This window comes from Panthera tigris, chromosome D1, assembly GCF_018350195.1.
Source record: "Panthera tigris isolate Pti1 chromosome D1, P.tigris_Pti1_mat1.1, whole genome shotgun sequence".
Lineage (NCBI taxonomy): Eukaryota > Metazoa > Chordata > Mammalia > Carnivora > Felidae > Panthera > Panthera tigris.
In genome coordinates, this window is record NC_056669.1 from 106,343,854 (window position 1) to 106,369,334 (window position 25,481).

General features: G+C 47.8%; 1 protein-coding gene and 1 long non-coding RNA gene across 10 annotated transcripts in view; one reads left to right on the top strand and one right to left on the bottom strand.

Moving 5' to 3' along the window:
• MARK2 (microtubule affinity regulating kinase 2) overlaps positions 1–25,481 on the top strand; it is a 56,867-nt gene that overhangs the window by 1,977 nt on the left and 29,409 nt on the right. Inside the window, exon 1 of one of the 9 annotated variants that reach the window (XM_042958560.1) lies at positions 22,926–23,013. The exons of the other annotated variants lie outside the window; for them this stretch is intronic. Within the exon in view, the coding sequence (XP_042814494.1) occupies positions 22,978–23,013 (36 nt within the window). The 5' untranslated portion in view covers positions 22,926–22,977. Of the gene's footprint in view, positions 1–22,925; positions 23,014–25,481 lie in introns of those variants that run through there. 9 annotated transcript variants of the gene reach the window in all.
• Positions 303–13,583, bottom strand: LOC122231194. Its single transcript, XR_006208388.1, has 3 exons — positions 13,125–13,583; positions 5,799–5,825; positions 303–4,974 (listed from the first exon to the last, which is right to left on the bottom strand). It is a non-coding gene; the product is annotated as an uncharacterized LOC122231194 (long non-coding RNA).

The following is a 25,481-nucleotide window of genomic DNA, read 5'->3' on the forward strand; positions in this document are numbered from 1 at the left end:
GAGAGTCCCCTGCCTGGCACACCCTCGTTGGCGGAGAAGTTTACTAGGCCAGAAAAACTCGAGTTGAAAAAGGAGCTCTTCTCCCCTGGGGCTGCAGCGCTTTTTTTTTTTTTTTTTTTTTTTTTGCATCCTTTTCCCTTATTACACCCTTTATGTTTTCCTGTCGCGCCCTTCTTTCTCTGCAGCCCGATAGAACCGTCGTTATGTTCTCTCGCGTGTTCGCATCCTTCCCTGAAAAATCTTCCCTCGTTTCATTGTCCTACGTTTTTCTCTTGTGTCACCTCCCCCCCCCCCCCCCTTGCTCTCTGTCACCTGGGCAGTCAGGAGCTCCACGAGCAATTGTGGCCCCGAGTTTTTCTCTGTGCTGGTTGACCCTTTCGTTACGGACGGATTGATTGCTTCTGGGGGTGAAATGAGTTGAGGGGGAGGGATGGTGAATTTCTGTTTCCTCGCTGGGTTTTGCAACTGGCTCTGCATGGGACTGAGGTCTTTGGAAACCAGAGCATGGTCTGTATCTCAGGGTCTGGCCCTCACTTGCCGGCTGTTTTCTCTCCTTGCCGGGAACCTCTTTTTCTAGGCTCTCTTGAGGTTCCCCATTCCATTCCTTTTCCTGTCGCACCCTCTGTGTTAGCAGGTAAGCCCTGCTCACCAGAGAACTTTCCCAGACTGTTGATTATGAGCTGGTAGGAGGAGGCCAAGTGACTGACTGGCACCCTCAGGCATGTGGGGAGTGGTTGTGGAGTGCCTACTCTCTCCGCGAGGCTGTGGGGGGCATTGTGTTCAGCAAAGTAGAGTAACAGACTGCCTCAATGTGGTTTCTTTGTGCTGTTTACCAAATGTAAATGTATTCCCGCCGTGGTCTTTTTTTTTTTTCTTGTGATGTGTGCATTGATTTCCTCTCTTCCCTACATGCCTCGAATACTGCTGAGCGCATAGTAGGAAGTCGGTGCACACCCGCTGATTCGGTGCGAGCTAATCGGGTGAGCCGGTCGGGAACGGAAGCTGCCCCTTCGCTAACTTCGTCTAGAGCCACGGCTGCATACTTTGTCGTCCTGTTCCAAATTATGAATTACTCATCCTGTTTGCACTCTTTGTGGACTTAGGCTCCCCTGAGCCACTTCATCGCTTCTGCTGCCCGTCCTCAAGGTAGCCAGGCATACTATTTGCTCGATATTAAGTCTCGTCCCGGTGACAGCGCAGCCTTTGAAAAAGCTTGGATATACCAGCTACCGGCAGATGCCTATATTTTTCAAACCAAGAGAAAAGACACGTAGCAGCCCCTCGCGTCACGAGGCCAGGGATGCCAGAAGCATTGGCCTCCTTTAGAATAGCTCGTTGCCACCAGGTAAGAGCAAGGACGCTCTCAGTCCTGTCGCTGTTGTAGTTGAAATAGTCACAGAAGTTCAGTCGTTGCGGTAAATCCTAACGTTATGAAATAAAAAGCAAGGGGTTTGGTTGGGCTGATCCCCTCCCTGCAAAGATTCTCTATCACTGTATTTAGGTTTAAATTATTTAAGCTGGTTTCCCCAGGAAATGGGTAAACTCTACTGGTTGTCTTCAAGCTCCAATCTCTTTTTTAGCTCTTCCTCTCCCCCTTTCTTTAAAACATGTGGCTGATGAGAAGCTGTTTCCAGGAGCTCTTTGATCACATCTGAATTAAACACACATAACACACACACACACACACACACACACACACACACACACACACAGAAAATGTTGAAGCATAAAAATAAACCTTGTACTGCAGGAAGATTGCCTGTTTGCTGTCGGATTCTGCTCCTAGCACTGGAAGTGGGAGCTAAAAGAAAGTCAAGCCCCCCTCTTTAAGATGATTTTTGTGACACCTGGTTTCGAATGTGCTTTTTTCCCAGCTCTAGACTCTTCTTTCTTTTGCAGGAGGGTTGTGACCTGGGGCTGGTAGTTTTGGGGATTCTCAGTCTGTGAGCTGAGCTTTCTGTCCAGTTCTCCGAATGGCTCTGCTGGCCTGGAGGCTTGGCTGTGGTGACAGCAATCAGCATGTAGGATGCCTGTCCTCCAGCCAGCGGCGGCGGCAACAATAGGCTAGGCAGGTGCGGAGAGGGGTCCGGCTTCCCAGAGTTCACCTGCCGCTACTACGTGGAACACCTGGGAGGGGGGCCGCCCCACCTCTGGGCCTCAGGAACCACGAGCGAGAGGGCTTCCGGGGCTTCCGAGGGAAAAGAGGAGGCTTTCGGAGGCTTTCACTACCGGCCTCGCTTCTGCTGCAGTGCGCAAGGGAGGGGGGTTGCTCTCGTTCTTCTCGGGTGCGAGTAGCATTGTTTATTCTCTTGGGTGGTTCTAGGAAGAGGAGTGTGGAAGTCTGGATGAAGTGAGCAAAGCTGACTTACGGAATCCTGTAAAGAACAACCGAGCCGCTCCAGACACATCTCCCTTGGATGCCAGGGTTGATTCTGGCTGAACGTTGCCAACGCTGAATAATTTGGTTTTAGTGTCTCCTCTGGTAGAGAGCTCCGGTGGCTCTCATTTCACTCCATGCCTGTGAGCCGGGCGGTGCTGTGCTCTGCGTACGGACTCTGACTTCTGCCCTTTGACTCTGGCCAAGGGCTCCTTAGTGGGGCTGCCTTCTGGTCAGGGATGTGGGTGGACGTCAGAGCATACGTTCTCGCTTCCTGCGTGGCCCTAGAAATTAAGAGTGAGGCCTCGTTAGAGCGAGGGCTCTGGGAGTCTAGAGATCACAGAGTCGCTCGCCATACCGTGATCTTTGAACCCAGTGAAGGTAACCACTTAGTAAATTGTGATAATTTCTCTCTAATGTGTGGGCTTTGGGAAGTAGCTAAACAGACGGATTCAAGACAGTCGTTGAAACTTGGTCTGCTTTAGATTAAAATCAAGTTCACACAGGGATGACTGCATCTTTCAGATGGTGACCAAAGACTGGGCCTGAGATTTCTTTTCATGGTCAGTGTCTTAACTGATGCCTGTGAGGTAGGAAGAAATTGAGAATTTGTTTGCCTGAGAGGTTTGCATCGTTAGGTCTCATGGGAGTCAAAAACTTCTCAGACCAGACCGTCTCCCCTTTGGACGGAACGGCCCAGCTCTCGGTGGGCATTTGACCAGGACTAACCCGTGCCTTCACGAACTCTTTCCCATTGCACACTCAGCCACCTGGCTGGCACTTCTCTCCTCCCAGGAGCTTCCATGACTTTCCTACATATGTATTATGTCGACGGGAATGAATATTTTATGCCTAGAGTGCAGCCAAGCCTCAGACTCTGTGGCCCATTATCGACGAGTGGGGTGGGGGCTGGGCGCCACCTTTGGCCCCATGATAGCTCTGCTAAATGGGCTCCCCCCCCACCACAGCAGCACTTTGAAGCCCATTAATGGATTGGGATGAAGTAACCTCCGCAGATGGGAAGGGCGAGGAGGGTGGTTGTCCTTCCTTCCCCAAGACTGCCTGGTGAGGCTTTCCTGCAGTCACCAGGGCCAGCCCCAGCTCCGTCTGCTTAGTTAAGCTGTGGACTGTGGCTGCTAGGCTTTTGCTATGAGAGGAGGTAGAGAAAGGGCTTGATTCTCTTGTAGCCTCTGGTGCTGCCGGGTTTGCACTTTCCTATCAAAGCAGAAACCGAGAAGGATGTGGAAAGGGTGGGTGGAGTTTAACCTAGGCCTTCCTCCTTCAGCGGAAGTTCAGCGGTGACAAACCACATAGGTGGCTGAGTTTCCTCCTGTTGATGGGAGACTCCAGCATTCGTACCTTTTTGCACTTACAGCTTGGATTCTCCAGGCTTCCTCGCAGCCTTCATCAAACGAGAGTGAGTCACTGCAGTGTTATCTCTGCCTTTTCCCCTTCTGTCTCAGCAAAGGGAAGAGGGAGCCTTTACAAACTTTGTGGGGGAGGAAAACACCCGTTTCCCACTTCTGGCATGGGAAGAGGCCATGTATCCCGACGTTAACTCTGAAATCTCTCACGCTCGGAGCGGAATGCCACCACCCCGCTACAGCCCTCTTGGTGTAGGCATTGAATGTCATTGCTGTCTTTTAGGCTGTGATGGCCTGATTCTGAAACACCACGAGAGGATCTGGTCTCTTGGTGTCCAGTCGTCTTTCGGAGAAGGAGGCAATCCAGTTCCTTCTCTTGCCCCCTTGACCTGCTCCTCCTTGAGGGTGTAGAAGTAGATCCCTTCATCTGTATGTCTGCCCTTTGCTAGAGGGTTTGAAGTTTCTCAGTCCCTGTGCCCTCTCCCTACTTGCATTTATCCCTACGTTTTTCATTAGAAAACGGCAAAAAGGGCAAAAACAAATGTGTGTCCTTTTGCTCATCACATAGTGAACCTTCCACTTCTAAAGCCATGTAACCTCAGGTTTGGTAGGCGAGGGCGAGCCGGACACTGATATTGATGGCTAGGTGAATCCTGAGGGACAACGGATAGGAGGGTGGAAGAAGGGGGGCGGGGAGAGAGGAGAAAGGGAGGGGTGTGTTCAGTGACTGGCTCCCAGCCACCTTTTTCTTTTTAACATGAGGAAGGCGGAGCAGACCAGAGGCTTCTCTGTAGAACCAGTCAAGCTGGTTTTGAGCAGCTTCGGCCTATTTTCCCCTGTGTTCTTTGGGAAGTTGGCCATACAAAGGTCTGCCTCCTCTGGGGCTCTGCTCATTGAGGTGTGAGTCTGGATGAGGTCTGTAAACACCCCCATTCCCCCTCATTACTGAACGGGCCTCTGAGCACGAGTGGGCTTTCTCTACACCCAGTGCTGTTCAAGGCAACTTTGTCCTCCGCACCTGTCACTGGAAACTCTAAGATACAACTCCTTTCCTTGGACCCCCTTTGCAAGTCACAGCTTGGCAAAAGGCCCTCCAGCCTGGCCAGGGAAAAGCGATTGGGTTTGTGGTTTATGGATCGGGAACTGACTCCTGGCTCTTGTGATCTGGCTGCTAAATCCACTGAGGCCCCAGTCCTTTTGGCTTGATGCAGTGGGACTGTCTGTCCAGGCCTGCTGGGGAAGAAAAAAGGAGAGAGAATAGTTTTTGGTCTTTGGCAGCTCAGGAGGTTGACAGTTTAAGTGTGTTCCTGATCAGGTACCCGTAGGAAAGGTGGGAGTCATCAGTCACCACGTGCTGGCACTTCCTGAACAATAGCAGGAAGCCTTTCTCAGGGGAAAGACATAGGATTCTGAGGCTCCTCTGACCATCAGGGCTACTAATACAGCAGGATTGTTTTCCCAGTCCCCCAGTAAACGGAAAACTCCCATGTCCAAAAGTTTGGTGATTAATGAGTGAAACCACCTGCAAACATAGTTCCAGCCCTCGTCCTTGCCCTTGCCCTTGGGGGGCAGGTTGCTTCTGTCACTGCTACAATGATCTACTCATTGCTTCTCTTGAGCACCATTTCACTGAGGGTTTTGGTTACTGATACTCTGTGTAAAGGGCGGCTCCTTTTCCTTCACCTTCTTTAGACCCAAGGATCTGCTGGCCCTCCCTTACCCCTTATCACTCCCCCCCACCCCCCTACCCCCCCCCGCCAGATGGCCATCATCTGAGTGTCTTTGCATGTGGTGTTGGATGTGCTTGTGACTTGTTGCTTCGTTTGGGCCCACAAGTGTTTGAATGACTGGTTCTGTAGTCACAGGAAGTGGGGCCCCATAGGCCTGCTTGGTCTAGCAATAGCATTCTAATTGAGTTGAGCTTATGGCGGAGTGGAAAGGAGATCCCAGCACTTGGGGACTTCTAATAAGTGGTATGTTCTTGTTAGAGCGGGCTCTGCAGCTTGATTCCCCTGTGCTGGAATCTTGGTCAGCCCCTACTGTGACCCTGGGCTTACCTAATTGTTCCAGGCCTGTTAGCTCACCTGTAAAAAAAGGAGTAATGATAGTCCCTATCTTGTAGGTATAGTTGTGAGCATCAGAGAAGTTAACGATTATAAAACACTTTAAAACAACACCTGGCAGGACATAACAATCCTCATGATGACTGTTCTTAGTTGAGCGACTTGGTGGGTTTTCTCTGAACACCATACAACTCCAGGTCAGTATGCGTTGGAAATTCTCTGTAATTGATTGAAAGAATCTTGGTTTCTTTTAACGTTTATTTATTTTTGAGACAGAGAGAGACAGAGCATGAACAGGGGAGGGGCAGAGAGAGAGGGAGACACAGAATCGGAAACAGGCTCCAGGCTCTGAGCTGTCAGCACAGAGCCCGACGCGGGGCTGGAACTCACAGAGCGTGAGATCATGACCTGAGCCGAAGTCGGACGCTTAACCGACTGGGCCACCCAGGCGCCCCCAAGAATCTTGGTTTCTTTTAGTCATTAGGGTCCCTCAGGTGCTTTTTCCAGCATTAAAAAAAAAAAATTTGTGGTTGTTTATTTTACTTTATTTGTTGAAGCTAGCCAGCTATCTGAATAGAATGCTTTTGGAAAGGTTTATGTGCTCTTGAGATCATTTTAAAAAATGGGGATGCGTTTATTTACAAGATATCAATATCAGGTGATTTTATTGATTAACAAAACGAAACAACCCAAAACACTACCTTCTGCCTGCCCATACTTCTGTGTCGTGAATGGTAAGGGTGGTGGTGGTGTTGTGTGTGCGGCCTCATCAAGGGAGGATCCAGATCCAAAGTCACCAGACCATGGGTTTTTTTCTGAGTGCTGGGATCCAGCCGATTGCATGGGATTTTTTTCCATGTTCCTTTCTTCAGGTGCAGTATTTACCCTTTGGCAACAGGAGAAAGCTCCCTGTTTCTCTTAAAGACCACATGGGAACTTAGCAGCTAATGATTTTAGGTTCCTTTTTCACTAGCAAAGAGGCCTTCAGGGGCAAGCCCTTGTTATCTCTGTTGGCTTCTCTGCAGTGAGAAGAAAGCCTCCCCTTTGTGAGGCCTGGAAGGGTCACAGCCATTTCTCGGCTGCCCCTGTGAGTTTGTGGACTTTGAATCTTGGGCTGAGATTTTGGTCTCGGTTGGTTCCTTGTTTATCTTTGTCTCTCTTGCGGCTCCTAGAGCCTGAGCGCCTGGTCAGAACAGCAAGTAACTTGCTTAGTTTTTTCACACTGCAACTGTAGCCCAGGAGAAAGGTAACAGTGTCGCCTCAGCTCATCAGGGAATGTTTCTTTGACTGTGTTTTCCTCTCTCTTTTGACCTCTCTGCTGACTTATCTCACTTCCTTTTTTTTTTTTTTTTTTTTTTTTTTTCCTGTTTGGTTTCTTTGAACTCTGTTCCTTCATTACCGCTGTCCATCTCGGGTTTTCATCTCTGTCCCCCTCTGCCTTACCTGTTTCTATGCCTCTTTTGTGGCAAGGCTCGGGAGAGGAATTCTGATAGTCTGAGATCTCCTTCATGTATAGAATCCCAGTACCACCCAGTCCTTTCTCCTGTTCCTCTGATTTCTGTAAAGTTAGGGATTTGCAGCTTTAGCACACATTTTCTTTTTATGTCTCTGGAGCCACCTTCCTCAGTAAAGCCAGGCCTGGCGATCTGACAGCTTATTAGGGTCGGCATCCTAGTTTCCCTGGTGATAGGGTCTAAGCCAGTTCTGGGCCGTTTCCTCTGGCCTATCCGGAATGCTGTAACGCTGGATCCTGTCTTGGGAGGGATCTGAGGTGGCACTTGTGAATTTTGGCAGTGCGATATTGAATGTGGTCCCCAAAGTGTGGTTTGAGGACCCTGGGGCTCCCTAAGGTCCATTCAGTGGTACACGAAATCAAAGTGAGTTTCATCAGAACATGAATGCAGTATCTGCTTTTTACCATTGTGGCCCTGTCCGTATACAGTGGAGTTTTCCAGAGGCTGAATGATGTGTGCTGACATCATCACTCTTGGCTAATGAAATGTGTGCTTTTGTATTCTTGTGTTTTCTAGAATTTTTAAGGTAGTCCTTTAAGGTATAAATAGAGATGTTTTCAGTGATGCGCTCAGTTTGTTTTCAGTACTTCTCCGGGACTCTTACTATCTTTCTTCACTTGTGCCTGCTCTAAGCCCTGTAAACCTCGTTATTGTCCTGGAAATCCTTATTTTGATATCCCACCATTTTCCTGGCATCTTTGAGGAAACACAATAAGAAGTAAGTGCAGCTTGTAAAACGTACTTGTAAAAACTTTCGGGAAAGCTTCTAATTTTAAAAATTTTACTTACAACTTACTTTAGCACTTGATTCTAACATAGAGGAAAATTTATCATATTTCTCTTATATTCAAGGATGGATTGTTGACTTTAAAAAGGGAGATTAGAAGACTTGCAACCTCTGTTTACTGAAATGGACATATCAACAAGTGAATGGGAGGAGTCTGAAGAGTCTAGGCAAAACTGTAAATAAGAAATTAGAAGAGATGACACTGTAACGAGAGCTATCTTCTCCTCAGCTTTATAGATGTTAATAACGTACTTTATTACGTCTTACGCAACTGAACGCGGTTCAGGTAGTGCTGTAGTGCCAGTTCAGGTGCAACATCACGTCAAGACCGATCATTCAAAGTTGAAAGAAAAAGGAATCGAGAACTTCTGGTGTATACACCATGAGCTCTTGAAAAGCCAAACTTTGCTCCAGCTTTTCAACCTAGAAGTGAAAAAAAAGTCACTGAATCTTACGGGACACGTTCGGACGTTCTTTGGCTGGAAAAGCCCACCCGGTAGCCGAGAGACTGAGAAGGTCTCGAACGGCAGATGTTGCCGAACGCCCACTGGGCGGAGAGTCCGTGAAACGCAGGGCAGCGCCGCTTTGTGTGTACCATGACTCGTCGAATCAGAGGCTTAGGTACGAATGTGAAGACTGAGTTCACATCTTGTTTACAGAATTGTACTTTTGCCTTACAAACGAGATTTACAGACGTGGCTCAACTTGTGTCAGCACCAACTACGCTTCAGAGAATTTTCCTTTACGTGAACGCTCAGCAGTGAACGCGAGTAGCGATCAATATGCAACGGGTTGAATAACTCTCTTGACTTTCATGGTTCATCCTGGAAGAACTTCGTTTCCGTTTGCACTGTTGCACAGAAGTAATGGCAGAGAAAATCGCTGGCGGCGTAACGTAAATCAAGGCAGTGGCACCGAACTCTGCTGGCGATCGTAGTCGTGAACTTCTCTCCTGCTAGACACTTGTGGTTTAAGGAGGGGAGGGGCATTTTCACTTGAGTGGGTCCTAAAAATTATTAATTTTTATTAAGTCTCAACCCTCTAATAAAAGTCTCTTTAATATTTTGAGTGATGAAATGCCAAGTATCTATGGGGCACTGGTGCCGTATCCCATCGTGCAGTGACGCTCTCGAGAAAACGTACTAGTGTGTTGGAGCTGAACCAGTTGCATGGATCATCATTTTAACTTGAAAGACCAACTACAGTTGTTCACGCTTGAGTATTTAGTGGACATTTTCTTGAAAGTGAGCGAAGTGAGTCTGTCACCATTGCCAGTCATAAAAGTCAAGCTTTCAGGCAAAAATGAGAATTTTCAAAAACTTGGATTTGTCTAAGACGTTTTTGATGAGATCAGTGGTAAAATTAGTGGAATGTGATCTTTTGATATTGTATGAAATGTCAATATTTGGAAATTCTGTATAATTCAACGAAGGCATATTTCCCAGATTGCCAGTAGGTAAAAGAGCCATTCAAAGTGCAAGATGACCAGTGTATTTTAACATAAAAAGTACACAGCAGATTCATTGATAGGAGCGCCTAGGGGGCTCAGTCGGTTGGGTGTCTGACTCTTGATTTCGGCTCAGGTCATGATCTCACGGTTCGTGAGATTGAGCCCCATGTTGGGCTCTGCGCTGAGAGCGTGGAGCCTGCTTGGGATTTTCTCTCTCTCTCTCTCTCTCTCTCTCTCTCTCTCTCTCTCTCTGCTCCTCCCCCCGGCCCCAGAATAAATAAGTAAACTTAAAAAGAAAAGATTCATTGATAAAATTGCAGATTGCAACTAGCTTTTAAAAACTACTACTTTTGAGTTTGGGTCTGGTGTCAAAGAAGAAAATTCTGAAAAGCTATTAAACTCCCATTTTCCAGCCACAGGTCTATATGAAGTGAGATTTTTCTTCATATCTTACAACTGGAGCAGCATATTGAAACACATCGGATGCAGAAGCAGATATAAGAAGTTGGTGCTCTTTCATTAAGCTAGACATTAAAGAGGTGTACAACAGTGTAAAACAGTGCAGCTTTTGCCGTGAATTTAATTTTGTTTTTGAAAGTACGGGTTGTTTTTTGGTTTTGTTTTTTTTGTAAAAAAAATAGGTTGTTTGTATAAACATGTAATGGGTTTATTGTTTTGAATGAATTAATAAAAATATTTTTTAAATCACCATTTTAGTTTCTAATAAGGTAGCTGTCGATAACTATAACCCACGTAAACCAAAGATTTGTGCAGTCCTCAGTAATTTTTTTAAGAGCGTAAAGAGTTCTTGAGACCAAAAAGTGAGAAAATTTTTGTTTATAGACAAAACTTGAGTTGATTGTCCGTCTTGGGTTGGGTACTTGCAGTGACTTCATAGGGATCCTTGTTTACCATTCAGGCTGCCATACGGTCCCTGTCTGGGCCTCAGAGACTTTGACCCAAGCTACCTTTTTTCCTTCTAATGCGTATAGCATTGGCCCCATGGGGGTTTGTTGTTGTTTTATCAGTGGTTCGTTTTATTCCCTTTCTGCCTTTTTCCTTAATTTTTTTTCTTTCTCTCATTTTTCTTTCTCTTTATTCCTCTCTTTTAAGCCCCCCCCCCTTTTGTCATTTTTTCTTTAGTTTTTTAGCATGGGGGTTTTTGGGGTTTTGTCTGGCATTGTGTTTTGATTGGATTATGAGATCAGTTCGTGGGGCGGACTTCCTTTGGTATGTGTGAAATTGTGGTTTGGCAAATACAGTTTTTTCATTAAAAATAAGTAACTCACGTTTACATGTAATGGGTTTATTATGTTCTTTTACTTTTTATTCTTAAATTTTTTTTTAATGTTTATTTTCGGGAGACAGAGAAAGACAGAGCATGAGCAGGGGAGGGGCAGAGAGAGAGAGGGAGATACAGATTCTGAAGCAGGCCCCAGGCCCCCAGCTAGCAGCACAGAGCCTAATGTGGGACTCCAACTCACAAGCAGTGAGTTCTGACCTGAGCTGAAGTCAGACGCTTAAGCCACGGAGCCACACAGGTGCCCCTATTATGTTCTTTTAAATGAATGGATACATCTTTAAATCTTTGCTCTTATTTTCTTTTCTCTATTATCTTTTCTCGATTTCTCTTATTAATACAGTAAATATTAATAGATATTATCTACATAAACAAATGCTTTTTGGGGACTCAGTTATTTTTAATAGTTGCAGGGAGTTTCTGAAACCAAAAAGCAGAAGAATCATAGTCGTAGACAAAACTTGGATGACTTCTCCCTGGCTTTGGTTGGCCAGTTTATTGGTAATTTCATAAAAAAACATTTTGCAGTTCCCAGCCCCTGCCTAGTCCTGGCTGTGCCTCAAAAAGGCACTTGCTGCCTTGGTTTTCTGTTGTTCTAGCTGAGGAAGGGGATTTTCAGCTACCTGAGGAACTGTGACCAAAGTTGGCTCCTTTTCTCTTCAAAAACAGAGCATTGACCTTGTAAGTTTTCTTAAACAGTTATCTTTTTAAAATTTTGAGATAATTTTAAATGAAAAGTTGCACAGCTAACCCAAAGAGTGCTTGGACGTTCTTCACTCAGCTTCCCCTTGCGTTAACATCTTCTATAACCACAGAACATGTATCAGAACTAAGAATTAACCTCAGTATAATACTATCAGCCACAGTACAGAACTTGCTCAGATTTCATCAGTTTTTCCACTGATGTGCTTTTTCTTTTCCAGGACCCAGTACGGGCTTTAATTGTCATATCCCGTAGTCTCCTCAAATCTGTGACCATTTCGGGGCACCTGGGTGGCTCAGTCGGTTAAGCGTCCGACTTTGGCTCAGGTCATGATCTCACGGCTCGTGAGTTCGAGCCCCACGTCAGGCTCTGTGCTAGCAGCCCAGAGCCTGGAGCCTGCTTCCTGTTCTATGTCTCCCTCTCTCTCTCTGCCCCTCCCCCGCTCATGCTGTGTGTCTCTCTCTCTCTCTCAAAATAAACATTAAACAAATTTTTTTTTTTTTTAAATCTGTGACCATTTCTTTAATCTTCCCAGGTCTTTTAGGACGTTGACGGTTTTGAAGAGTACTGGTTAGTTTATAGAATGTTCCCTGATTATGGTAACCTAAAATTTTCTCATGGCCTGGTGCTTTAACTCCCATGTTTTCATTGTGGTAAAATACACGCATCAGATTTAGCGTTTTAATCTTTTCTTTTTTAATTTTTCATTTAAGTTTATTTTTAATTTTTTTTTTAATGTTTATCTCTGAGCAGAGACACAGCATGAGTGGGGGAGGGGCAGAGAGAGAGGGAGACACAGAATCCGAAGCAGGCTCCAGGCTCTGAGCTGTCAGCACAGAGCCTGACGCGGGGCTCGGACTCACAAACCGTGAGATCATGACCTGAGCCGAAGTTGGTCGCTCAACCTCGCTCAACCGACTGAGCCACCCAGGCGCCCCAAGTTTATATTTATTTTTGAGACAGAGAGAGGGGGACAGAGGATCCGAAGCGGGCTTTGCTGACAGCAGATAACCCAATGCGGGGCTCGAACTAAAAAAGATCGCAGGAACATGACCTGAGCCGAAGTCAGATGCTTAACCGACTGAGCCACCCAGGCGCCCCACCCCCCATTTTTATCTTGTAAGTCGGGTGGCATTAAGTACATTCACAATGTCATGTAACCATCTACTATTTCTAGAAATTGTTCATCGTCCCAAACAAATTTTGTATCAATTAAATAGTAACTCTCCATCTCCCACTCCCCCAGTCTCTTGTAACCTTTATTTTACTTTCTGTCTCTATGGATTTGACTACTCTAGGTACCTCATGTAAGTTGAATCATACAGTATTTGTTTTTTGTGTGTCTGGCTCATTATACTTAATGTTTTCAAGGCTCATCCGTGTTGTAGCTTTAATTCCATTTTAAAAGTTCACTTGGGTTTTCCTATGATGGTATGTATTGAGTTGATATGTTAGAAAATATAGTTAAGATTATGTTGTAATTGGCTTAGTGATATTATTTTAAGTGAATTAATAGACAACGTAGCATTTTCTAAGTTTTAGTTAGAATACAGTGCGTATACTCACATAAAGAAAAGCGATTTGAGGTCCTTAATAGTTCAGAGTATAAAGGGTTTCCAGACAGAAGTGTGAGAATATCTTTTGTAGACCGGCATTGGGCTTGATCATCCCTGTTCTTGATTGGTTGGCTACTTGCTATGACCTCATACTGAGCCTTTGTTTTGCAATTCCCAGGGTCCTGGCTGGGCTGCAGGAAGGTACTTGCTGCCTTGGTTTGCAGTCATTCTAGCTGAGGAAGCTGGTTCTCAGTGACCCGAGGGACTTTGACCAAAGTTGGCTTTTTTCCTCCTTCTAATATAGAACATTGGCCTTTGTTTCCCCATTAAAAAGATCATTTGGCTTACTTGGATTTCATTATGACGGATTTTTTTTTAAGCTTATGCATTGGCTATTGGTCAATTCCGAATTTGAAAACTGCAAAGCTTGCTTAGCCTCTATCCTTGAAGAACCTTGGTGCCTGTAATAGCTGAAGGCTGGGAGGCTCCAGTCACCCACTATGGCCAGAACACCCAACACCCAACAGTCTGCTCCCTGGGTGGCTGCAGAGCCTACACACTCTGTTCCTATTTCTTCTGTGCTTAACTCCTTGTTGGCCCTGTTTCTTAAACATGCCTGCCAAATCTGACACTTAACAGAGATAGCTTTATCCCCCCCCCCCCCCCGCCCCAAGAGGTAAGCAGATTTGGTGTGTAACAGTAACAGTGTGAACTTTGCTTGATGAGTCTTTAAGGGACAGGTCAAATAGCAGTGGATACATAGTTTCTAAGGTATCCTATGGGGGTGCCTGGATGGCTCAGATGCTTAATGGGCTGCCTCTTGATTTCGGCCCAGGGTTTGTGGGATCAAGTCCCATGTCAGGCTCCACACTGTCAGTGCAGAGTCTGGGATTCTCTCTCCCTCCCTCTCTGCCTCCCCCCTCCCACGCCCTTCCCGCCCCCCCCCTCCCCCCCACCGGCACATGTGCACACACTATCTCAAAATAAATATTTTTTGCAGGGTGCCTGGGTGGCTCAGTCGGTTAGTGTCAGATGTTGGCTTAGGTCATGATCTTGCAGTTCGTGGGTTCGAGCCCCACCTCGGGCTCTGTGCTGACAGCTTAGCCTGGAGCCTGCTTCGGATTCTGTGTCTCTCTCTCTCTCTCTCTCTCTCTCTCTCTCTCTACCCCTCCCCCACCCCTATCCCCACATTGGGTCTCTCAAAAATAAACGTTAAAAAAAATTTTTTTTTTTTTAATTTTAAAGTATCTTACGATTCTCAGCCTTGTTCTTTTGCTTGCACTCACCCTCCGATGTCCATGGAACCTCTGACTTTGGAAGGCTTCCCTTGGGACCGCTAGTGGTAGACCTTTGGGCCTCCTCTCATAGTTACTTGTACCAGCTTTAAGCAAATCTTTTTAAATTCATCTCATTTGTTCAGAATCACTTCTCATCGGGTCATTAAAAAACACTGTTTAATCAGGTGCTTAACTTATATCAATTTGAGTCTACAGATAGACTTGCGGGATTATAGCTCCATTCCCCATCACTCAGCAGTCCCATAATCCTCTGCTTTTTACACAAAGCTTATTTCTTTTCAGATTCACATGTGGCTTTCATTCCAATTCCAGAATTGAACTTGATGTGCTTTTCTCTCTCTCTTCGGCCGCTGGTCTGTATAGAAGATAGACTTTTGCTTTCAAAGGAGATTTGTTCACTCTATTAGCTAAGGCAGCGACTCAGTAACGGTGCCTCTTGGACGCCCCTCTAGTACATTAGTCTTCCAAGTGGTTGGGGAACTCTCAAAGGGAATGGACTGAGTACTTGAAGGGTCGACCACCCCTGCCCGTTGTCACTCACGGGGCACGGTCTGCTCTGAGGCTGGCGTCGTTAGCTGTAGACATAATAATAGCCTGTACGTATTGAACACTTACTTTGTCCCAGACGCTCGTTTAGCTGTTTTACATTGATTAACTCATTTAGTCTTTGTGAGATGGTGGGTCTTAGTGAGGAAATAGAGGAAATAGAGGTGAGGAAATAGAGGCCCAGAAATGTTGAATAGCTTGTCTGTTACAAACCCAAGTGGTCCAGAGGGCATCAGTGTCAGAGCAAGACTTTCTTAACTGTGGCAAATCCTTTGGTTCTGTTTTCAGCCGTGTCCAGGCGGTAGGAGATAGATAGATACCTTAGGATTCGCTCCTAGTCAGCATGGGGCCGGCTTAAGAGTTAGTTGTTCCTTCCTGCCCTTCGTGGCCCTAGGGGTACAGACGCAGCTGGCCAGGCTCACCTCCCCTGGCGTACAAGAGCTATGGGAAACTTTTTTAAAAACTTTATTGTTTAACCCTCGCTTCTGATTGCCCTCTTTATCTCTTCTCATCTTCCGGAATTTCAAGAACCGTTTTTAGAAAAGCCAGAATTTTGAGACCTAAAATGAGTAACTAACAAGTAAGTACTGAGCTCGTAGCATGGGACGGCTTTGATTCCTAGATTTGACTGCCCTACTCCGTAGCACCCATGAAACACTGGGATCCCAGAATGCTCTTTGTATGCGCTCCCACACCCCTGCTCCCCCCAGAAAGAAAAAAGCTGTTGTGCATGGATATTAACCGTGTACATTTTATCGCGAAAATAACGTTCTCCCTTTACAACCGTCTACGTGCCGCTTACACAGAGGCCCGGAGCCACTCGCTTTTAGCCTTGACTGCCAAGGGCACCGAGCACCGTAGCTGGTAGTACCAGGCCGCTGTGTGCATTTGGGACGTGCCAGTGCAATCCTGGGAGCTGAGCTCTGGCAGTCCTGCCGTGCCTCTTTATCCCACTGCTTGTTTTATATGCCACTGCTTCCTGTTTGCTTTTGTTCGGTCTTCGTCTGGCTCCCTCCTCTCTCCTGAGGCTAGTGCCCACAGCTCTGCTTCTGGATCTCCGGGACCTGTGCTGGTTCTTAGAGCGACTGCTCTGTGCCCCTCTGTGGAATTTAGTTCGCTTGAGTTTATGCGTTTATGGTTTGATTCACTTGCTTGTCTCCCCCGGACAGCAGTGCCTTTTCTTTTAACAGTAGTGCCTGTCAGACGTTTTGAGGTTTCTTAGCAAAGTGCTGAAATTTTAAGGCTATTTTAAGATGCCAGCGTGGGGTGAGTAAAGTGGCCGCCGCTGTCCTTACCCACTTGTGCCCCTCTTGCCGCCCTAGCAGAGAAAGAGAGGGAGTCCGACCAGGAGTGTATTTGTGTTCAGACCTCATTCGCTTCTCCAAGACCACGGTTGCGTGCCATTTCTAAATTACTTTCTTTTGTTACGGGGTAAAACCAAGGTCCACGTAAATGACTTCAAGAAGCAAAGCCTGTCAGCTTTCTTAGGAGTGGTCTCCCCCTCCCCACATCCCATCTCCAACACATTTTTATCTCTCAGCAGAGGTAGCTGCTGTTCACACACAGGTAGGTATTCTTTAGAGAGTGCATGGCAGTGTTTTCTTGCTAATAGAAAAGCTGTCGTAATGGGTTAGGTCCATAGGGGCTCGGCCTTTCTATACTTGTATTCCCAGGAAGAAAAATCTCTACCTTAATTACCACATCACACTGGCAGAGAGGTGTGGCTGCTAATTGATTAGATGACAGTCCTTTGCATTGATGCGGAACGTTAGGGTGGTTGGGTTTCGTTTTGTTTTTAAATAAACAAATAGATTTGAGCTAGGTAAGTTTATTTTGGAGAGATGAAGTCCTGAGAAGGGATTTCCCTTTATGAATCTCGCGTGTTTAGTGCCATTTCTATGTCCCTATTTTCTAACCTGGTAGTAAGCACTAAGTTGGCTTTTCTTGCCATTTTGGGGCACGTGGGGAATATGTCTTTTCCTCCCCTGTATCTCCGGCATGCTCCCTTTCTGCTGGGTAGAACCAGATTCCTTTATTTGGTTTGCTTTTCCTTCCCTCCTGTCTTGGAATGGTTGAACTCTATTCTGAAATATATTTTTAAGATAGCGTCTAAAAGCAAACACCCTGCCTTCCTTGAAACCACAGAAACTGCTTGTGAAACAGCCGACAGGGCCAACTGCCAAGTCTGCACTGTTAACCCACCCTGATGACAAATGTCAGACACTGATGGCACACCGTAGTCATGACTGGTGTGAGGGTTTGCTCAGTAATAAATGTGTAGGTGCTGAGCTCCCGGTTTCACATCCAGAATGCCCACATAATAATATTCTTCATGGTGAACCATTCCGGGAGAGTCCTGTGTAGCTAATCTGCTGTCTACTATACAGGAAAGGTTTAAAAAAATTTTTGTTTAATGTTTTTTATTTATTTTTGAGACAGAGACAGAGCATGAGCAGGGGAGGGGCAGAGAGAGAGGGAGGCACAGAATCTGAAGCAGGCTCCGGGCTCCAAGCTGTCAGCCCAGAGCCCCACGCGGGTCTCCAACTCATGGACTGAGATCGTGACCTGAGCCGAAGTCGGACGCTTAACCGACTGAGCCACCCAGGTGCCCTTTTTTAAAAAAAAATTTTTTTCTTTTAATGTTCATACAGGAAAGGTTTTAAACAAACCAATTCCCATTCCTCCTCACCTACTTTTTTTTTTTTTTTAATTTCAGGAAGTGATTTTCTTTTGAGGTGATTTGGACCAAGCTTCTTACCAGCTTTTCCCATTTTTAAGTTAGAACTGGCTTTAGAATTGTTTTTCCCCGCAGTGGAGGAGAACTTGGGCCTTAATCTTTATCCCCAGGCCCTGAAATGACTGACTTCTGTTTTTTGTTTATTTGTCGGTTTGTTTGTTTGATGGCATAGAATTTTCTCTGTCTAGGGAATTTTCTTTCTTTTCTTTTTTCCTTTTAATTTTTATTTAAATTTTAATTAGTTGACATACAATGCAGTATTGGCTTCAGGAGTAGAATTCAGTGATTCATCACTTAGGAAATTTTATTTCTTTACAAGTACTTTCAGGAATGAGTATTTGTTCCTCCCTATTATCTTCCTAAAGAGCTCTGAAACCTCTGGGAGCCTGATAGGCGAGAATACAATTTGAAAACTGGCATTCGGACACCTGGGTGGCTCAGTTGGTTAAGTATCTGACTTCTGATTTTGGTTCAGGTCATGATCTCATGGTTTGTGGGATCGAGCCCCATGTCAGGCTCTATGCTGACAGTGCAGAGCCTGCTGGAGATCCTCCCTGTCTCCCTCTCTCCCTCTCTCCCTTCCCCCCCCCCCCCCCCCGCTCACTTGCTCTCTATCTCTCAAAATCAATACATAAATATTAAAAAGAAAACAGTATCAGCGTGCATTGAGCTATAGCACTGATTGAGTGGGAGGGGAGATCAGGCTTGACAACCAACAATTGACAAATAAAAGGAAAAATATTTAAAGTGCTCCCTGTTCACAGCACTGTCACGGGGGTTCTAGATGCAGAGCTCGAGGAATCCTTTCCAGGTCTTCCCCAAGAGCACCCTCTTTTGTCCTTTTGTTAGGGGTTTATTCTGACTTCATTTCCATGACCTGAGTCCTGAGCAGCTTTTTTGACTTTATGTTTAAGCTCTCTTCCCACATCACCTTTGCTTGTCTGTTAGGCCTGCCCCTAGTTTCGAGATGGGGAGGAGACCAGGGAGGCTAAACGGTTTATTCTTCAGTGAGTCTCGCCAGGTTGGCTTCCTCTGAATGCCAGCATCGCATGACTCCCCACAGTTGACTCAATGGGGGTGCATCCCCACTCGCTGAAGCCCCAGGGTTTAGATACATCCTGGCAGAACTCGTGAGCCTCGCTAGAAGTGAGACCTGGGATCTTCAGATCTCTCCACCCGTGGTTCTTCTGAAGGAAAAAAACAAAAACAAAAGTCACAGACTTCTAGTAAATTGGAGGGATTAGGTGGACTGTTAACTTTAGTTCTTGGGTTTGGTCCCACCTTGGACTGTGATTTGTGTTTTTTATCTCTCCTACTAGATAATCAGCTCTTTTGAAGTCTGAGCTGTTTTTATCCTTTTCTGTGTACCCTCTTCCCCCAGAGTCTTGGAGTGCTTCGTGCAAGGTCACCTCTCAATTACTTGTGAAATAAAAAGTCAGAAAAATTATAAAATGGGCATTATTTACTTACAGCTACCCTTGGGAGCGTGTGTCCGTACTGATCTGTAAATCCGACCTCTCTCTGTCTGGTTTTTGGACACGGAAGTCACAAGTCTTCATTTGTGTCTTAGTAGGTGTAATAATGACTACAGAGAACAACTTTTTCGGGACGAGGGGATGAGGAGAAAAGTTAACTCTGTTACTGGGTTGTGTTAAGAACCCAGAGAGGAAAGCGCATGGGGAGAACCTGCTGCCGAGGAAACCCTGTCTGGCTTCCTGAAGCAGGGACCAGAGCCAGGAAGCAGGCCCTCCTGGCTTTGGGGGAGCTCCGTTCTTGCCTCTGACACACAGCATCTCTGGCTACATAGGGGCTTCTGGTTCAGTTGGCCTCATCCTTCCCTCTTTTGGATGGTTGAACAGAGAGAGGTACACTGAGTGTTGGGGATCTTGTCCAGAGTTGGACAGGTCATGCGGTCTGTATCAGAAGGCTGGAGTTATTTATAGTGGGAGAAAAGCGCAGGAGCGTGGCACAGGAAGAACTCATTTCACACCACCTCAGCGCCTGGTGATGATGAGAACCCAGATTTGTCTTTGAGCGTCTCAGGGCAGATCAGTTGCTTTTCTGAATTGACCAAGAGCTATGCCATCCGGGGCAGTGTTTTCCAGGACCGATGTGGGCAGGGCAAGGATGACATGGTGGAAGGCCGTTTTCTCCTCTCTTCTTGGTTCCCTGGTCTTGGTGACTCAGTGTGGGATCTCCACCTGACTTCTGAATCTTCTGTTTTGGAGCCCCTGCCCAAGGCCCCAGCCGCGCAGGGTGGTGGCATCTGGACCTGCTCGACCGGTCTGCTTGGCCCCCCCTCCCCCTCCCCTTACTCTGGGCTGGGAGGCTGAAACCGCTGCCTGGGGGCTTTGCCAGGCCAGTTTCTCCTCATGGGTCGCCTGCCCTGGCAGTCAGGTGGGGAGCTCCCACCCAGGAGCTCCCAGAGGAGTCAGGCTACTGGGGAATCGGGCCGCAGGGTAGGGGAAGGGGGTGCCACACACCTACCAGCATTGTGTCTCCTCGGCACTGCTCACACCCAGTGTGCAGGGCCCCGGGGCCTGCTGGAAATAGACTCTGTGTCATGGTGCCTTTCCCTGTGCCTTGTAGCCACGCTCCTGGTAGGCAAAGAGGCTGGGAGGGTTGAGGAGCTTGTAAATCGTGGGTAAATGAAGTCTAGGGGGAGGGAGAGGGTCCTTCCCTAGGGCACACTATGTTTCTAAGTCTGGGGGAGTCACCTGGGTTAACTTGAATTTGTTTTCAGCCCTAGGCAGGAGACATTGTCCAGTGCATGAGCCTGGTGTCCAAGGCGTATTAGATGAGGTTGACTTACGGAGCCAGACTGAGGTAGCTTGAGCCGATATAAGCCAGGGTCAGGATGTGGTCTTCGGGATGTGCGGACCATGCCCACTTCCTGCTGCAGTCTGAGGGATGGGGCTGGAAGGCCTACGAGCACAGAGGCACCGAAAGCCCTCAGGCCTCCACAGGCCAGACCCTCCTTTTATAAGTGGGGGGAACACAAATCCCAAGAGGGTGAATGACTCACTCAGGGTGATATCATTTGTTTGCGGGGGGCCGCGTCTAGGGTCACCCTCCCGGGGACCTTGGCAGTATACCCACGTCGCTTCTGCTTCAGAGGCATTCCTGTGGAAGGCCTGTGTAGGGGCCAACCTGCAGACCTCCTGGCGGAAGGGAGGCCGGGAAAGGACAAGTGGAAGGGCAGCAGGCCCCGGCTCCACACACCGGAGATGAGTTCTGAAATCCTGCCAGAGACTTTGGCCACAGAGGTGCCAGAAGGCCGCAGGGAATGGATTTAAAGCAACGGGCACCAGCATTATAGTCCTGACCCGGGTTGGAGCCCAGGTGTGCTAAGAGCTATCAGGTCAGGAGACTCCGGAAAAAGCGGGAGGACCCTGACCCTGACTTTTCCTCGTGAATCAGGAAGGCATTTACGGAGAGCCTGTTAGGTCCCGGGTATGCCTAGGCACCGAGGACACAGAAATGACCCCAGTCCTGGAATTTCCCCCTCAGGCCGCTCTCTCAGCCTTGCGAAACCGAACAAGGCAGCCACCAAGAGTTGTGAAGTAGGCCCTTCCCCAAGCAGTGAAGTCCTTGCACCGAGAGGCTTGAAGTTCTGTGACAGGGACCTTGTGAAGTCAGAGGCATGGAGCAGGGAAAGCTCTGGAAGTGATGTCTGAGCCGAGGCTGACCAGGAAGAAGAATGGGAGTGGATGATGGATGGAAAGTGTCCCAGGCGGTGGGAGGCTGTAGCAAAGGCCTGGAGGTCTGAGAGAACATTCTACATTTGAAGACCGTTGGCTGGAGCCCCGAGTGAGACTCTAGGAAGGGACGAGGGCCAGGCTGGAGCTGCAGGTAGGGAAAGGGAGCCAGCCAGCTCATTATGCAGCCGAAGGAAAAATCCAGAAACCGTGTGGGTCTAGTCTGAAAATCAGTTGTATGTATATACATACGTAGGCATTTTACACACATGTATACACACACATACGTGTGCACACAGATATATAATTATTAGTCATGTGCGTATAAGGGGTACTTTGAAAATGAAGCTGTCACTTCCTGTTGCCAGTGCTGGGTGCCCTGCTGAGATTACGGCTGGCTCCCCCCACCCATGTTGGAGAGACTGGACTGGTGTTTTTATGTGCTGGTGCGGGTGGAGAGGAGGCTGAGGCTGTAGCCCTGGTGGGATGACTCTGGCTTTGACTTCGGAGCAGGCTGGTCAAGGACACTTGGAGCTTCTTCAGGCCCTGGGGTCAGGACCGATTTCCCTTTTCTTTGGGGGGAATGACTCACGGGCCATCGCTGCCACCCGAGGTTCTGCAGGCTTTCCTGAGGCTGCCTACGTCAGCCAGTGGGCCAGTGTTGAGAAAGAGGAAGTACCTGGTGGTTGTCCCTCCTGCCTCCTATTTCTGTCGCTAAACAGCACCTCTCCGTGGCAGCCTTGTGCTCCGCTCCGGTGAAGGAGGAGCTCTTCCCTCCCTGTGGGAGGGGCTGTCATCCGTGGCTTCTGCTCTACCCTTGGTCACAGATCAGCTTGTACTACGCAGCCAGGGACAGTCCACTCCCTTTCTGCCTGTCGTCAAGTGCTCGAGTGGGAGACCTTAACTTACAAAGTTGTAGAAATGGCCGTGCTCCAGACTGCAGGGTTCAAGGCACAGCCGGGGAAGCGTGTGAAAATTGACCTAAGGTTAGAGCTTGGTGGGCTGTCCGCCTCGAAGGTGTCATGGGGCAGCGTTTTGCTTCTGACCACATATGGACACTGCCCTGCAGACAGCTGGGCTGTCCCCTCTCCTGCCAGGGAGTGAGTTTTGTTCCAGTGCCAACCTGGCTTTTACTGTTTCCCCTCCTGTCTTTCCCCAGGGACCATGAACCTGCCCACCCCCTGTTATGTTCTAGTTCTGATGGGAGTACCATTCAAAGTTCTTGGCAGGAGACCAATTCACTTCTACCCGTGTTGGTTTCCCCTCCTTTTCCCAGTGTGTTTGATGTGCACGTTCCCCAAAGTTCCTTCTGCAGCTGGTTGGCTCTGTAGTACCCAGAGATTGGAGCCTGCCCGCGGGGGCAACTCCGCTGCTTCGCTCCCTGGTTTTAGGGGCGGGGCTTGAAAATAAAGGATCATACTCTCCCTCCTCTCCCTCCTCTCCCTCCTCTTCCTCCTATTCCCCCTCCTCCCCCTCCTCCCCCTCCCCCCGTCCCACCCCCAACACTGCCAAGCAAACTGGAGTGACCGGCTCAGAGGCTCCCAGCAGCCTCCAAGCGGGACTGAGCCCGGCTCATCGCCCCACATGACGGCAGCTATCTGGAGAAAGATTGATGCACGTGTGAGTATGTGAACTCCGGAGCACATTACCATCTCCGGCCGGCTCTCTGTGGCAGGTGTGGACTCACTCTGGGGTTAGGGAGACCAGGACTCCTTAAGAGGAGATGGTGACCCAGCCAGGGGTGTGTCTACCCAAGGCCCACCCCCTTATCTAACACATGGGGAAATGGAAAGCACTTCTGAACACCCCAGCTCTCCAGAAGAGCTTGATGGATGGTTCGGGGAGGCTATTCTTGGAATCCCTTGCAGCACAATATCCCTCTTTTCCCTGAGCCAGGTTTCTTAGTTCCTAAGCTGGACAACTACCTTCAGTTTTCGTAGGAGGGGTGTATCTTCCCTGACCTCGGCACGATTGTGAGCGGAAGGTTAGGAACGGTAGCTGCTCTCCCAAATGGAAACATCTTCTTGCTGCTGAGGCTCAAGTGCCTGAGGCAGAGACCGGACCAGAGTAGCCCAGGCTTGCCGAGAGGGGAGGATTGGTTATTTAGGGGCTGTGACAAATGGCTTTGGAGAGGAGCAAGGGAGAGAGAATCTCCTTTCGCAGCGCTTCTCTGCAGCATTGCTGTCCAGAGTTTAGACTGCCTGGAGCCACAGGCTCAGGTGCTGACGGCTCTCCCCTCCTCCTTTCTGTGTCTTGCGGCTAGTGCTATCATTGTCAAGTTGACCCTCTGATTACGGAGGATGATCCCAATATGGTCCCCCGGCTCCCTGCTGCCTGAGCCCCTCTGCCCTGGAGCTGTACCTAATTTGTCTTCAAATTCTGACTTTGAGTGGGGCAAGAAATGGAAGAAATGGTCATAGGAAGTTGTGTTTGGGTGGTTTGACTTCTGATTGGGCTTTAGGCATCTGAAAACTGAGTGCTTTTTTAATCCAGATTTCCCTTCGAAACCTCTCTCTGTGCACAAACCCTATACCTCAGACAATTCTTGGCGGGCCAGAAAGGCTTTGCTTGGATATGAATTTAGTGTGGGGGTCTTCCCGGGGTCCCGTGTTGTCCATCCCTCTAGTCTCTCCCACTGCCCACCCCCCCAATAACATTAACCTTTCATGTAAAGAACGTTGGAAAAATTGAGTACTGTCTCAAGGTCACTGGATCATAAGTGGCATTTGGCATAGTTAGCTGGTTTGGTGTTTGGTGAGAGATTTCTGCTTTATATTTGAGCAAAAGATTTCTTGGCGGGAGGCCTCTACGCTGTGTTGCCAGTGCTCGCTTGCCCTGTGTACAGGGTTTGCCCCCTTCCCTCCCCTGACGGGTCGTTTTAATCCTCTTGCCTATAAACAAGTGCAGTTTTCAGAACGTGTGTGGGGCCAACTCACATGACCTTGGTTATCTCCTCATGGGGTAACCAGCATCAGCTTTAGATACCATGGTCACTTGACGTGGCAGAGCAGAGCTGTCAGTAAAGAGGTGGAGACTCCAGGAGGACGCCTGGGTTGGCCGGGGAAGGTAGGGTGGTGTCCCCGTCCCCGTCCCCCCCCCCCCCCCCCGCCCTTACTCAGTTTTGCTTTCTGCGGTTTCAGTAGCCCCTGGTCACCCTCGGTCCAGAAGCAGATGATCTTCTGACCTATCGTCGGAAGCTCAGTAGTAGCCTAACCCTGTGTCACAATGTCTACATCCTTCACCTCATTTCGTCTCACCACGTAGGCATCGTATCATCTCACATCCTGACAAGAAGGGGGAATACAGCACAGGAAGATATTTGGAGAGAGCACATTCACATGACTTCTATTACAGTATACTGTTTAAGTTGTTTCTTTTTATGATTAGTTATTGTTGTCAGCCTCTTACTGTGCTTAGTTTATAAATCAAACTTACCATAGGTGTGCATGTATAGGAAAATTCACAGTATATGGTTGACCCTTCAACAGCATAGGTGTTAAGGGTACTGACCCCCACAGAGTCAAATCTGTATGTAATTTTTTGACTCTCCCAGAACTTAACTACCTGCAGCCTACTGTTGACCTTACTGATTGTATGAACAGTTGATTAACCCATATTTTGTATGTTTTATATGTAATATAGCATATTCTTTTTTTTTTTTTTTAACGTTTATTTATTTATTTATTTATTTTGAGAAGAGAGAGACAGAGCATGAGCGGGGGAGGAGAGAGAAAGAGGGAGACACAGAATCCGAAATAGGCTCCAGGCTTCGAGCTGTCAGCACAGAGCCCGACGCGGGGCTCAAACTCAGCGACAGCGAGATCGTGACCTGAGCCGAAGTCGGACGCTTAACCAACTGAGCCACCCAGGCGCCCCAAGTGTATTCTTAACAGTAAACTGGAGAAAACAAAATGTCACTAAGAAAGTCATAAGAAAAGGGCACCCGGATGTCTCAGTCGGTGAAGCGTCCAGCTCTTGATTTCGGTTCAGGTCATGATCTTGTGGGTTCGTGAGTTTGGAGTTCCTTGCAGCAAGGAGCCTGCTTGGGATTCTCTCTCTTCCTCTCCCTCTGTCCCTCCCCCTCCCCC